This window comes from Eurypyga helias, unplaced genomic scaffold, assembly GCF_000690775.1.
Source record: "Eurypyga helias isolate BGI_N326 unplaced genomic scaffold, ASM69077v1 scaffold4174, whole genome shotgun sequence".
NCBI classification, from domain to species: Eukaryota; Metazoa; Chordata; class Aves; order Eurypygiformes; family Eurypygidae; genus Eurypyga; species Eurypyga helias.
Window position 1 is genome coordinate 1 of NW_010244166.1, and position 14,076 is coordinate 14,076.

The 14,076-nt window shown below is 42.2% G+C and overlaps 2 protein-coding genes across 3 annotated transcripts in view; one reads left to right on the plus strand and one right to left on the minus strand.

Annotated features, from left to right (window-relative positions):
• The first annotated feature begins 128 nt into the window (after positions 1-128).
• LOC104508125 (ubiquilin-1-like) lies at positions 129-5,768 on the plus strand. Of its 2 annotated transcripts, none has more exons than XM_010149640.1 (4): positions 129-212; positions 2,770-2,885; positions 3,205-3,370; positions 5,183-5,768. In XM_010149640.1, exons 1-4 carry the CDS (start codon positions 129-131, stop codon positions 5,333-5,335), a joined length of 519 nt encoding a protein of 172 aa, XP_010147942.1. In that variant the 3' UTR covers positions 5,336-5,768. The 2 variants fall into 2 exon arrangements, with proteins under 2 accessions (XP_010147942.1, XP_010147943.1); XM_010149641.1 differs by having other exon boundaries at positions 139-212; positions 5,180-5,451.
• Positions 5,769-11,368: 5,600 nt separating this feature from the next.
• The window catches only part of IDNK (idnK, gluconokinase homolog (E. coli)), a 5,096-nt gene continuing 2,388 nt past the window's right edge, over positions 11,369-14,076 (minus strand). The window contains exon 3 of the mRNA XM_010149642.1: positions 11,369-11,705. Coding sequence (XP_010147944.1) covers positions 11,369-11,705 — 337 coding nt within the window. The remainder of the gene's footprint in view (positions 11,706-14,076) is intronic.

Here is a 14,076-nt window from a genome sequence, read left to right on the forward strand (position 1 = left end):
TTATTATTATTATTATTATTATTGTGTGAGTTTATTTTCATAGAATTTACCATTTAAGTAGTTGTCTTTAAAAACCCCCTGTGGTTTTTACTGCTTGATCTTTGAAGTTAAATATTTTTGTCCCATAGATGATGTTGAATAATCCTTTATTTGCTGGCAATCCACAACTTCAGGAACAAATGAGACAACAACTTCCTACGTTCCTTCAGCAAGTAAGATGACAATACTATCTCTTAATAAATGTCTGCAAGTCAATGAGTAACGTTTTCAATAAGCTGGTGTGTGCCTTTTGATTTGACTGAAAGCTAGATTCTTCGATACATGCTCATTAGCTTTAGAGACCAAGTGAAGTTGTCCTTTTGCTTTGTTGGTTCTTGCTTAATATCTCCATCCCTTTCAAAAGTTAAACCTGACTTTTAGTGGATGTTTTTGTGGTTGGCACAGCCACTTAGATTTGCTCTTGCTTCTTTGCTTAGCGCCTTACCTTGTTTACTGTGCACCAGCCAGAGAACACCTGTTTGTGACATGACTTATTTCACAAATTAAAAATATTAGTACTTTTCCCACTACTAGAACAAAGATTCGCTATGCTTTTCTCATACCTCTTCAAACCTGCCTTAAGTATTTGGGTTGCAAGAGATCTTACAACAACCCTTGAAAGACTCAGGTATATTAACAAGTTCAAAAGTGGGTTCTGAAGCTTTTTTGCCTGTAAGGACTGCTCTAGCACCATCTTCCCCTCTTGGCAATGTTGTGCTTGCAGCCCAGGTGTCTACTTTGTATTAGCTGCCACTGTGTGTAGTAGTGCTGTGCTCCCTAAATAGGAGCCATCAAGTTGGGGTGGTTTTTTTTTTTTAGGAACTGAAAAGTTAATCCAGTGCCTGAGTTGCATCATTAGGCAGTCCTTGCAAATCAGAGTAAACGTGCGTTGACAAGATCTGATAACACACATGCAATTTTGAGTAAAATAATTATCACATACGTGAATTACAAGCAAGTAGCAAGTTCAAAAGAAACAGAAGCAGCTGTTTAAACTGTTTCAACCACTTGAATGTCTGTAGTGTTTCATAATGCCCCTGCTTTGTCATGGCTCGGTAGTATCTGAAGAGCAAGTACCACGTGTGTTTTGAAATGTGTGAATAAATGGTAAGTAATTAATGAAGGCACAGTAGGAATCACGTTTGTATCCTTTGGGTATCTCCTTCTGTCAGTATCACCTTGGGGTGTATCTGCACAGCTGGTTAGGTCTCTTGTATTCACTGTCTTAGGTCAGATGATTAGCAGCAGCATTAGCAAGTGAGCTAAACAGAAAGCTGTCTGGATGTTCTCAGAGTGTGCACAGTATTGAGCTCATACTTCTTTGCTTATCTACTGGTGTTTATATTTTGGGATTGGGTGATAGAAACCATGCCATGTCCCTCTTCATAACGGAAGGCTTTTTGTGCAATAATGGGCAATTGCCCAGCAGAACTAAGAAAACTCATCTGTGAGCTGCTCTGTCTGCAGCTTTTAAACAAGCCTTAAGAATTGCTGCTGGTTAACAGCTGGGATTAACAACATTACTAGAGGCAAGATTCAGGTCACTTAAGTGCTCTGAGAATTGTTGGGCTACCATTTCTGTAAAACAATTCCAAATGTCAGGTGGTGAGTTGTGATTTAAATCTTTTCCTAAAGTAGCTGCAGCAGCTGTCTTTGGAGAACCCGAAATGTTTTCCTCTTTAAAATTCCGGTAAACTTTGCCAGCTAAATTTATTTATTATCTGACTTATTTATTCCATTTAGTTATTCTCTGGCTTTTAGCTCTCAGGAAAATAAAGATCCAAGAGAGGAATGGAGAATAATAACAACTTGCTTGTGGGTCTTACTACGCACCCATTCTTCATATCCTATTCTGCAGTTCTGCTCTGCACCAGGCCTTAATCCATGTGTTTCTATGTGAATGAAAAATGTTTAATAGCAGAAGGAATTTGATCTAATTGCTGAGTGAAGGCTGCTAAAATTAGTAAGATGATCTGCTATTTGAAGTAGGTCTGGCTACCAAGACTCTGTCACTTGTGACTGAAACACATTGCTTTTCACTTACCTGTGGCATCTCTAAGCAGAAGGAAGCGTAAGCCATTAGTTTTGGATTTGTATCTAAAATAGTCAGGTTTCTGGTCGTTTAATTTCAGAAATGAAAAGGATTAGCCATTTAAATTATCTGTGGATGTGAAAACCAGTTTTTTAATTGAGCTCACAGTAGAGTTGAGAGCCCTTGAATATTATACACTGCAAAACGTACTAGCAGGCAAATGTCTTTGCATTTCTCTAGGCTGTGAGGGCACTACAGATATGAAGGTACACACAAACAGTCATGCTCAAACTGCTGTGGTGTGAATTTAGCTAGGAAAAAGAAATATTGTCTAAATTAGATATCTATTGGTCAAGTTTCATTGTGTTCAGCATTGTTGGTTACTAGTAGCATGGTATAGGAGACCAATTCTAGAGTCGCAAGGCTTTGAAAAATGATGAAATCTGCTAGAAGATATAATGAAAAATACTTCTGCTGTATATTTGAAAGGCTTTGTCCACATCAAGGGAGTTCATTGGTCACCTCGTATGAAAGTTTTCTCAAAAAGAAAAAAAAAAACCTGAAGGATTTAATGTAAATATTCAAATACAAAGTTGAAAAACAAATTCTGAGATGATGTTGGACTGTGTAAAACATCTAGTGATGAAGATTAACTTTGACCATCTGCATACCATTAAGGGTTTCTCTTCTTTCCTTAGATGCAGAATCCGGACACGTTATCGGCTATGTCAAACCCTAGAGCAATGCAGGCTTTGCTGCAGATTCAGCAGGGCTTGCAAACGCTAGCCACAGAAGCACCGGGGCTTATACCAGGGTAAGAATCGGTCTTACAAACGCAGGCAAGAACTTTTCCCTTGTGTTACATTGTTCGTTCTTCCTACACATGAAGATTTTATTAGTTTTTATTAAAGACGATGATTACTGCCTTTTTTATTTGAGTTAAACTTGTTTCAGAATCTGACATGTTTTTTTCTGCCATGCACTTCTAGACAGTGATGACTCTGGACTTTGTCTTAGTACTTTAGTTGTCATCCACTCCTTGACAGGATTTTTACTCAGGAGTTAAATAAATGAGTACAAAAGCTAGTATTTATTATTCTAATTGTGTGGTTCTTTTTCTGTCATTTATGCAGATTTAATCCTGGTCTAGGGGGATTGGCAAGCACCGGAGCTCCTACAGGGTCCACTGTACCTAGTTCTGTTCACAGTGAAAGTACAAGTACAGCATCAGGAAAAAAACCTGGTCACCAGCAGTTTGTCCAGCAGATGTTGCAGGCACTTGCTGGTGCAAATGCTCAGGTAAAGCGCATCGCTATATTCTAGACTTTTTTAATTCTTACTTTATTTTTTCATTATCAACCACTAGAAAAGAACCTGGTGGTTGTGGGGATAGTTCCCTGGGTACCTCTGGGTAAAGGAGAGCAGAGGAATCTTAACAGTCCTGTTGCAGCTGTGCAAGTAAATACTGGAAAAAATGTCAGATTTGGGTAAACATGTCCTCTGAACAGATTTATACTCTCTTCCTCATACCCCTGAATTTCTGAAATGCTTGGAAGGATTGAGGCAAATGGGATGATAAGGTTCAGTGACAAGTGAAGTGTGGGCTCAGGAAACAGAAAAGCTGAAGCATATTGAACACCATTACTTCTGTGATTTTTATCTGTATTTCAGGCTGTTACTCTGTAGGTGTGACTAAGGCTCTGTCCCACACTTCGGAATAGCCACGCTCTAGTTATTTGGAGTCTGAATTTGCTGCATAGCTTCACTGATGTCCTGCAGGTCCAGACTGCAGTGCATTTTCTTAGCATACTGAGTTGGGATTAAGGGTTTCCACAGAGCGCCGGAAGTTGAGCCAAGTTGTTAGCTTTGCCAGTAGGTGTAAGGTGGTGAGCAAGTCTGGCTCTAAAGGAGACACGCTGTTAGCTCTCAGGAGTGTTGTGTGAAAGAGAGCACCCTTACACGGTGATACATACCCAGTGTAACGGCAGACTGTGGTTGGAAGGGGCAGCCCTGCTTTTTCCTCCTCCGTTGCCACAGGGAGAGTTAGCTCAGCTTGCTGATCTGACAGACTTTTTTTTTTATCTCCTGCTGTCTAACCACGAGAAGGTGTTGGTTGGTGTCACTGTAGGAAACCAAATTCTTACATGTTTTCACTTGGTATACTGTCACATCTTAGCTACTGAGTCGACGGTGTTTAGCGCTTCTTGGTGGAAGCCGGTGGGGGTGGGGAGGAGGGTTGTGGGATCAGGTCTTCAGTGTCAGGTTACGTCTTCACGCTGTATTGGTTTGGAACCATGTGCAGACTTTAAAAACTCCTAGTAATATCTTGATGTATGGAACTGTTGAATTAGAAGAGAAGGAAAACTAGCAGTAGCTGCACAGGTTTTGTGTTGGTATAAATTGACTTACTGGTTTTTGAAAAGTGACTTCTCAGTATTACTCCAGCATATCATTTTTCCTATAATTGTTCCGACTCAAAAATGCCTCAGAATGGAACATCATACTGTTGAAATCGTGCAGAATTTTGTCATGATTTTGTGTGAGCGGGATCGCCCCGTAAAGCACAACTGCCAGTTTGCCTTAGACTGAAGTTTTCTAGCCATTAGACTCCTAGAGTTTTGGTAATTGTAGTCAACAAATACTTGGAGCATTAAAAAAGAGGTGATTTTTATGTCAAGGGAAAAAAAAAAAAGCCCAAGACGTTCAACAGTGCCAACAGTAATGTCATGATCCTTGCTGTTCCACATTGCTAGGTTGAATTCCATTTCATTTAAAAAAAACACCTATACATGTATGTCTAGGAAACTCTTTGTGGGACATGAAGTCATAGGTTTACCCAATCTAATATTAATCTTTTTTTACCAAACAAGGAGCTGTTCCTGTAGTTCAAAATGCCGTTTAAGTGTAGATACTCTTTTGAAGCGGGTCTGACTTGAAGAAATAATTCGATCGCGAATTGAAGTTATGTCACAGTGTAGTTTTAGGATCTTGAAAAAGATGTAGTCAGAAATCAGTGAAGACGGGGCGTGGTGCAGAACCAACTACCTTTAAATCCTGTACTTAGCTAAATGTGTGTTACGCTCTTACAGTTTGAAATTTTGTTCTTAGCAGTTACAAAATCCAGAAGTTCGATTTCAGCAACAACTGGAGCAGCTGAGTGCCATGGGCTTTCTGAACCGTGAAGCAAATTTACAAGCGCTAATAGCAACAGGAGGAGACATCAATGCAGCTATTGAAAGGCTGCTTGGCTCTCAGCCTTCATAGCAGTGTTTCTTTAACATGGAAAAAATGTAATTTATTTTTGATAACAGCTCTTAAATCTTTAAAATATTTGCTTTATTTCATTCTGACTCTTGGGATTGTCTTGTTATAGCTAAAATTGGTCTGATGCATTTTAAGGTGGAGTGCAGTAGTTTTCTTCAAACAATGGGGATTAATGCATTTTCACTCTCTTGCATGCATCACACTTCTTTTTGTTCTGCATTATTTGTGATTTTTTTTTTTTTTTTTTTGGAAACAGTATCAGCTTTCACAGTTGGGTGAGCAGGTTTTGTCTGACCTACAACTGTCCAATTTATTTACAATTTAAACATTAGTCTCCAGTAGTAAGTTATATAGAATACAAATTTAAAAGGAAGCAAATTAATTGAAGTTACAGTTTGTGGGTACCAATACTGCTTATTGTGATTTTGGCATGGGGTTTTGGGTTGGTTTTTTGGGGGGTTTTTTTGCTAGCAAAATGCTGTAAGATTTATACCACTTGAGTAATCTACGATTTCTTGCTTTAATTTGTATAAATTATAAACACAATATATACAGTGGAAACAGCTCATTTCTAGATATTTACACATTGCAATAGGATGAGATTATAAGTTAACACAAAGAGGGGAAAAAAGTCATAGGACATGTTTTTGGTGTAGAATCTTCCAACATCTTTGGTAGCCATTTCAGCAAAAATGCTTAAGCAAGTTCAGTTAAAAAATATACTAGAATTACTGTTCTGGTTATCTCTTTACATCTAACTGTACAGAAAACTTGCATTGTAACATTGTCTCAATAATCACAAAGATTAACTGTAAATTACTTTTATTATTGTGCAAACTAAAGGGGATTTGCCTTTCGCTCTGGAGCTGCTGTTAAGGTTTCTGGCTTGTTCCACTCAGATCCTAACATGTGTTCTGATTTGTAATTGGAAGCATTACATTTCCTGGTCATGTGATATTCTAATTACTTTTAACCACCATGTAAAAAATACTGCGTATCTCCTGAGTTTTTATCGGTAGTTACTTCTCTTGTGCACAGGTAATAAATGAATTAAAAATCTTTAAGCATCTTGTCTCAGTGTGTTTGCAGTTAATGGTTACCTAGAATTCAAGGTGACTAACCAGCTTAAGGGTTGGCATTTGAGTGTAAGATGAGGGAATATTCCCCCGCTCTGGGATAAGATTAGCGAACAACTCTTGGGAGTGTGAGTGACGGGAAGAGAGTGAGAGGCGTGTGGTGTTGAAGCTGCTAGCTTAAGGTGGGGGTAGCAGAATAAAAGACCCCACTGAAAAGAGCGTCTCCTTTTTATTAGTCTTTCATGTCAGTGCAGTTGTGGACATGCTCACTGAATTCCTGTATTGCTCTAAGACACTTGGTTTGAACGGTCTTTTTGATGCCACAAGTATCAATTCAGTTGGCTCTAAAAACCACTGCTTGCCAGTGGTTTAAAATTACCCATTTTAACTTGAAACTGTTAACCAGTTTGAAGAAGAACTGTAACGTGATATAAAGGAGGAAGGTGAGCACACCTCAGCACGTAGTGAAATTTTAAAGGCTTATGGCAAAGCGATGTACGTGGGTTTTGTGGGCACTAACTGTGTTGTATCCTTGCCACAGGAGTTTCACCCGCTCTCCGGTAGTCTGTCTCTTGCTTTGCCAGTAAGTAAATTGATCGAATGCTGCTGATGCATGCTACTGGGGAACATACCAAAAAAACCTCTTGGTTGGCAGCCTCTGCCTTTGGGTCAAAGTCCCAAAGCATAGAGTGTCAGATAAGCAGAAAATAAAATAGTATCTATTGGTAAGATGAATCTAATATAATCAGAACAGGTTAAAATGCCTGCAGTTTGGGTACAAAATTACTCTTTCTCTTATTTCCTAGCCCACGATCAGGGCTGTTGTGATACCTTCACAGGGTGAGTAGCTTTCGTTGCACTGAGTTACAAGGCCGTGGTAGGGAAGTGACAGATCCAAGGAGTTTCTGTGGAGTATCCTGTAGAATAATCACTGCCTTTTCACAGTGACTGCTTATTAGGATCTTCACGGTAACCGATTTGACTTCACCCTATAGCATGCCTTACCGGGACCTTGCTTTAAAAAGGGGAAGACCCCTTGTCATTCAGGAGGCAGGTCCTTTTGAGGTTACAATCTGCAACCACCAGAAGGGCTACTGTCAAATCCAAGTGCGAGGTGAGGAAGGCAGTAGGTTTTTATCAAGCTTTTCCAAGACACTAAGACAATGAATCTGACTGGCATGAACGCTTTCTAGAGACAGCATTCAGTTCACTGCTGCATTTCAGTTGCACGTTACAAACTAAGAGGCGCTGTATTTGTAGTCAAATTTTATTACAAGTCAACAAGAGAGGACATTTGGCCTAAATTCTACAACGAGTCCTTGTGCTAAGCTTCCTTCGTGAAGTACAGTCCATATTTATCAGTAATTACTGTCAACTAGTAACAGGTTACTAAGTTCCTTGCAAGTACTGGTGAAACACTGAGCCATCTTTAGGAGAAAAGTTTGTAGATAGGGTAGGTGTTTTATTACATCTTTTAACAATAAAGAAGAACTTGGTTTAATGGAATATTACGATGTTCCTGTTTGTCCCCTGTGCACTTTCCCCTGTACCCGTTCAAAATTCTCTCCTCAGAAGTTATCTCCTACCTCTTCTTTCAGAAACAACCTTGTAGTTAGCTCTGATCACTTGGATAACTCCTATTTGGAAGCTGCTGCTTGCCCTTTGGAGCAGAAGGGGGGGCGTGTGTGCCTGAAGCTTGCCGCTTTATTCTCCCGCTTGCCACTTTTCCCCTACATCGGACCGAATGATCTGACAGGATGCTCTGCAAAACTGCCTTGCTCGATCCTCAAACCGCTGCTCGAGACAGTGACTGCTGCCGAAAGAAAAAAGCCTAAAGGCGCAGCAGCGTGTAACCGACAGGTGCCGTTTAAAATTTGCACCAAATGCTGTCACAGTGCTGCTGCGAACGTGACACCCAGACGGCTAACTCTTCCAAGGACATCATCTGCCTAATTTTCTTCTTGCTTCAGCGCCTGCATGATGCACCTCTGTTTAGAGCTGCTTTGCCTGTGCAGTTCGAAAGGACTCTACCCTTCTTGTGTTTAAGGTGTGAATGGATACTGCTGTTGGGATGTAGCATTCCATTTTTATCTCCTCGTTACAGCGTTCCAAAATGCCTGTGCTGCAGTCAGCACAGTATTTCTACAGCCTGCTGTGAACTGATTAGCATACACTCTTGAGGATAGTAGTGCATGTACCTTCCATGGACCACGTGTGCCCGTGGCAGAGACGTGGAAAGCTGTTGCTGACTCCGGATGTTTCCTCTGTAGTTTTTGCTGCCTGTGCTAAATGTATTTCAAAATACAGACAGAAAACGTGGATACAGGTAGGCTGAGCTAAATGTAAATAACCCGCCCAACTCACCCAAATACAACATGCCTAATGCAGTGTTAAGTTCACTTAAAGAAAAAAAAAAAAAAAAGGTAGGGTTGTGTTTGGGCAGGTAAGTGAAACTTAGGTGCAGGGATTGTTCTGCGATTTTTTCCTTCCACCGTATGCCCGCATGGCATCATCGCCGTCGGAGAGCGGTTTTGTGTGGTCAGCATTCGGGTGGCTGACATCTTACTCTTTCACTTCATGAAGCACGGGATGAAAGTGAGCGGAAGTGATGCTTCGGTGACTTTAGCATAGTCGGTAACGGTCTGCTTAATGGCTTCAGTGGTCGACAGCCTTCTGTGCGGTACCTGGAACTGTCTCGCAGAGCTGGGATCCACGGCAGCCCAGTGAAATGCAGGTTCAGTCCTCTTTTTAAGCAGAAGCCGAGCAGGCTTGCCCCTGTCGAGGGGAAAAAGCCAACGGCTCCCGCGAGGCCCTGTGGATTTCACGTTGCAAAGGTCAGAGATGTGGCAAAAGTTGAAGAAATGGTGGATTGCAACAGTTCCGTGCAGCTAAGTACCCAAGCCTGGTTCTGTGTTGGGGAAAATAAATCTGACATCAGGTGGAGCTAATGAAAAGCACCCCAGGAGTCTTGCAGCCTTCATTTTCTAAGGAAAAAAAGTAAGCTGTAAGGGTTTAGGGGAAAAGCATCTATAAGGAGTTTTGTTCCTTGAGGATTTCACCTGGGCTTTCCAGTGACAGTAATGGCTTCTTGGTTTCCACTTGAAAGGGGCAGTTTCGGCAATTTGCTTGGCTCTATCCACCCCCCCTTCGGAGATGGAGCCAGGATTAGAAAAGCTCTTTGTAAAATGGTGTATTGGGAAAACACGAAGACTTCATTAAAAGCTGAGGTACCACAAGAGGGTGCCATTTATTTGATTTTCATAGCTACTAAACATCGTCGTACAGCGCTGATGGGTCACGTTGCCTGAAGTGGTGCCCAGCCTCTGTCGTTCGAGGGTGTTCAGATCATCAGCCGCACACGCCTGTCTTGCGCGTAACTTTGCCCCTGAGTGCGAGCCAGGCTTGCACCTTGGCTCTCAGAATAACAGGCTCAGAACTGACAGCCAATGCTTCTTGTAGTGCTGCAGACTAAAATGGGTAACTGCCTGGTATTCTTCCTCCGGGTCACGAGTCGAAGAGGAAAAGGCCACTTCTGCGTGGGGGTGTGAATGTCTACAATCCTGAATCTGTACCTGAAAGCGCCTGCTTTCGGTCAGATAATGCCCATTTACGGCACAGATCTAAGCATAGCGGTTTGGCTGGTAAACCACAGATCCCCTACTACTCACACAAAATGAGAACCAAAACAAACGGCTTTCAACTAGTTATCCCAGTAAAAATCACACCAAAGATGCTTTGAAACATGAGTTTTGCTTCTGAAAGGAGTTCGTCCATTGTCCTAGGAATAAAAAAAAATGGCATGACAGACTAAAAATAGCCCATGTGCAACGGCACACAGGGATGACTCCATTCAGATGTGACGCTAATTTTTCTTACAGACACTGCAGTTTTCGTAAGTTAAGCTAAAAAGGTACCTCTTGTGTAACAAGGCATAAAGAACTATTTTAAAAACACTGGCAGTGAACAGGATTTTAATCTTAAATTCTGTAAGTTTAGGTAACTAATTGGATATTTGGAATTTTCTGATCACCAAAAGAAGATGTGGAAAGTATTAGAATTGGCTTGACCTTAAGCTTTGAAGCAGCTGTATGGACACCTCTCCACAAGCATGTATTGGACGGGGCATCAGCTGAGGTGGAAGACTAAAGCACACCAGAAAAGAGAGTGAAGGAGAGGGTCCCACTGTGAAGGAGTAAGTTAGTTTTTCTAGAAGAAGGAAAACATCTATCAATCTTGTATGCAGTATCTTAGGTGTGAGTGCAGAGCCAATATGATGCTTTCTTTCTGAAGACTTCTGTACAATTATTTTTTGTGTATGGCCTCACTGCCACTACCTTTTTTCTCACATTTTTGGGCCTGGTGGTCAGTGCATACAGCGAGAGTTCACAAAAGCCCTCATGAAGTCACCAGCGCCCTGGCAAGGTCAGCAAGGATGCAGACACGGAAGCTACAATTTGTTGAAAGCATGGCGGTGAGACAGGGGTCGTGTCAGGCACAGAACTTCATCGTGCGCGTTCCTTAGACTTGCAGAAAAATAAACATACTGTTTCTGACAAAGCTGTGAATTACTTCATCGCTTAAGAGCAGATGTGCCCATCTCCATGTCTGAGAGAGTAAAAACTAAAATGAAGAAATTAAATGATTGTGTGTGACCCTTGGCAGGATTTTCAAAAGAAGGCTCTTCCTAAAATGGGATTTTTAACTTCATATGCTGAAGGGTTTAAAAAGTTGTCAGTTCTTGAAAATCTCATCCGTCCTCTACAGAGCCATGATAAAAATGCCAACAGTAGTAAAACAGCTCTTAACGTTGCAATCCATTTAATTACCAGGAAAAATAAGTTGTTTTGATTGAATAATCAATTTAATAATTAAAATAATCAATGTAATAATTAATATACCCTTGATATCCTAAGGGAATTTCTGCATGTGTAATTCAGGAAGGTACTCCAGAAAAGCCTCACCCTGAAAGGATGGCACGCTCAATCTCCAGCACTATTTCGTGGAGAGGTTTTTCTACACTGACAGTAATAAAGTTTTCTGGTGCGCTGGGAGGCTCCAGAGTATCAAACTGAGACTTGAGAAGTTCAGGTGGCATGAAATGTCCTCTCCTCTTCTCCAGGCGGCCAGCAATGATGTCCATAGGCCCATCCAAATGAACGAAGAGGATCTTCAGTGCTCCCGGTTGCTCTGGCTGGTTGCTTTCAATTGCAGATGCTCCACTAAGTAATACATGCCTGTACACCTTCTTCAGTGCAGAACAGGCCAGAATTGCATCTTGTCTAGATGAGTCTTCTCTATCAAAACAAAAAAAGAAACAGCGTCTGCATGTGGTATAACAAAACTGCTTGTTAATTCTGATGAGCAAGGGAAGAGTAGTGGCATTTTTTCCTCGTTTTGGCAGGATTTTGAAACCAAACTTCCAATGCAGGTGAAGATGTGATCTGAAAGTAAGGTCAGGCCAGCCAGCCTTCTGGTAAAATCTCAGCCATGGGGACCATCTTTGTTAGCCACCCTTCTTTCATAACCTCAATTCAATTCTGGCACGAGGAAGTGTCATGATCATTTCCTCAGTCGCTGAGAAGAGCAGCAACTGAATATCCATACAGACTCCCATCCGTTACCTATAAAATTACTCATCTGTCCAGAGAGTAAATGGCTACTGAACAGTACAGAGCTCTGTTCTTAAATGCCCGTACATGCAACACCTGTTTTCACTGTCCCAAATTTAACTGCAATTTTAAATTTTACATTTCCTGTAACCATCCTCACTGGCAGCACTGCATATATGCCCACCTCAAGGTAAACAAGGGATTGGAAGCTGGTAAATTAATGCCTTGCGTGTGTATCTTTTACTGGCAAGGTTTCTTAAAATCAAGCAAGGATAAACCTGTGGGTGTGTCTGTTCCACTGCAAAGCAAATCCGCAATCACTTGTCTCTGTGAAGACTGACTGAAATGCCTACCATAAAAGATACATTCTGTAATGAAATTAAATTTAAGAATCAACCTATTAAAAAATCATGCTACATTCATCAGATACTGCTTCACAGGGAAAGAAAATCTTGTCATCATTACTATTACCAGTTGGAGTGAGTCCAGAGGAGGCCATGAAGATGCTCAGAGGGCTGGAGCCCCTCTGCTATGGGGACAGGCTGAGAGACTTGAGCTTGTTCAGTCTGGAGAAGAGAAGGCTCCGGGGAGACCTTATAGCACCTTCCAGTGCCTGAAGGGGCTACAAGGAAGCTGGGGGGGGACTTTTTAAAAGGGCCTGTAGTGACAGGACAAGGGGTAATGGGTTTAAATTGAAAGTGGGGAGGTTTAGATTAGATATCAGGAAGAAGTTCTTCACGGAGAGGGTGGTGAGGCACTGGAACAGGTTGCCCAGAGAAGCTGTGGATGCCCCATCCCTGGAAGCGTTCAAGGCCAGGCTGGATGAGGCTTTGAGCAACCTGGTCTAGTGCAAGGTGTCCCTGCCCATGGCAGGGGGGTTGGAACTAGATGGTCTTTAAGGTCCCTTCCAACCCAAACCATTCAAAGATTATCACCTAGGTCAGACAATGCCAGCCTCAGCTACTTATAAGTAAGTAAACACTGGCATTAGGCTTTTTTTAAGTATACCTAATTTTGCAGTTTCTGGAGCTGGGCAGTGCCCTTGGGCTGGCATGTAAGGGGAAAAAATGGATCCAGCACCACAATCCAGATAAATGTGTCAGTGAATTAACCCATGCTCCAATGAGGTACGCTCACCTGATGTGCACAGGCAACGGCTACTGTGCAAAGCCAGGCTTAACAGTCCCTGCTCTCCCAGCCTTTCCTCATGTGGGAGATGCTCCAGTCCATCATCTACATGGCCCTTCCTTGGATGCTCTCCAGCAGATCCATGCCTGCCTCATAATGGGGAGCCAAGAACTGGACCCCACACTCCAGGTGCAGCCTCACCAGTACTGAGGAGAGGGAAGAATCACCGCCCTTGACCTGCGAGCACTCTTTGTCTAATGCAGCCCAGGCTATGGCTGGTGTGCTCTGCCGGAAGAGCACATTGCTGGCTCCTGTCCAGCTTGGGTCCCAGGCCCTTTTCTGCACAGCAGCTTTCCAGCCTGGTGTCCCCCAGTGTCTGGGTGCCTGGGGTTGTTCCTCCCCAGGGGGAAACCTCTGCACTTCTTAAACTTCACAAGGTTCCTGTCAGCCCATTTCTCCAGCCTGTCAACATCCCTCCGGATCAGCCCCTCCTCCCAGTTTTGAGTCATCTGCAACCCTGCTGAGGGTACACTCTGCCCCATCTGTCATCCAGGTCATTGATGCAGATGTTTGACAGGACAGGACCCAGTACGGACCCCTGGGCTACACCGCTGGTTACAGACCTCCAGCTAGACTTGACGCCACTGATCACCCCCTCTGCACCTGGTTGTTCAGCCAGTTTTCAACCCACCTCACTGTCTGCCCATCCAGTCCTTATTTCCAACAGCTTCTCTATGAGGATCCTATTGGAAATTTCACTCCGAATCTTACTAATTATCAGCATTTTACAGAATTCTATCCTAATGTCATTATTGGTGTGTTTTGTGGTTATATCATTTGTAAGTAGCTGATGTCAGTATTGTTACTGAACTGGATCATAGAATCACAGAACGGTTTGGGTTGGAAGGGATCTTAAAGACCATCTAGT

Bases quoted from the DNA above. Each gene is read 5' to 3' on its own strand.
- LOC104508125 (XM_010149640.1), top strand. From the start codon at position 129: ATGATGTTGAATAATCCTTTATTTGCTGGCAATCCACAACTTCAGGAA. The intron at 213-2,769 runs GTAAGATGACAA...TTCTTTCCTTAG, and splicing joins TTCCTACGTTCCTTCAGCAA to ATGCAGAATCCGGACACGTT. The intron at 3,371-5,182 runs GTAAAGCGCATC...TGTTCTTAGCAG, and splicing joins TTGCTGGTGCAAATGCTCAG to TTACAAAATCCAGAAGTTCG.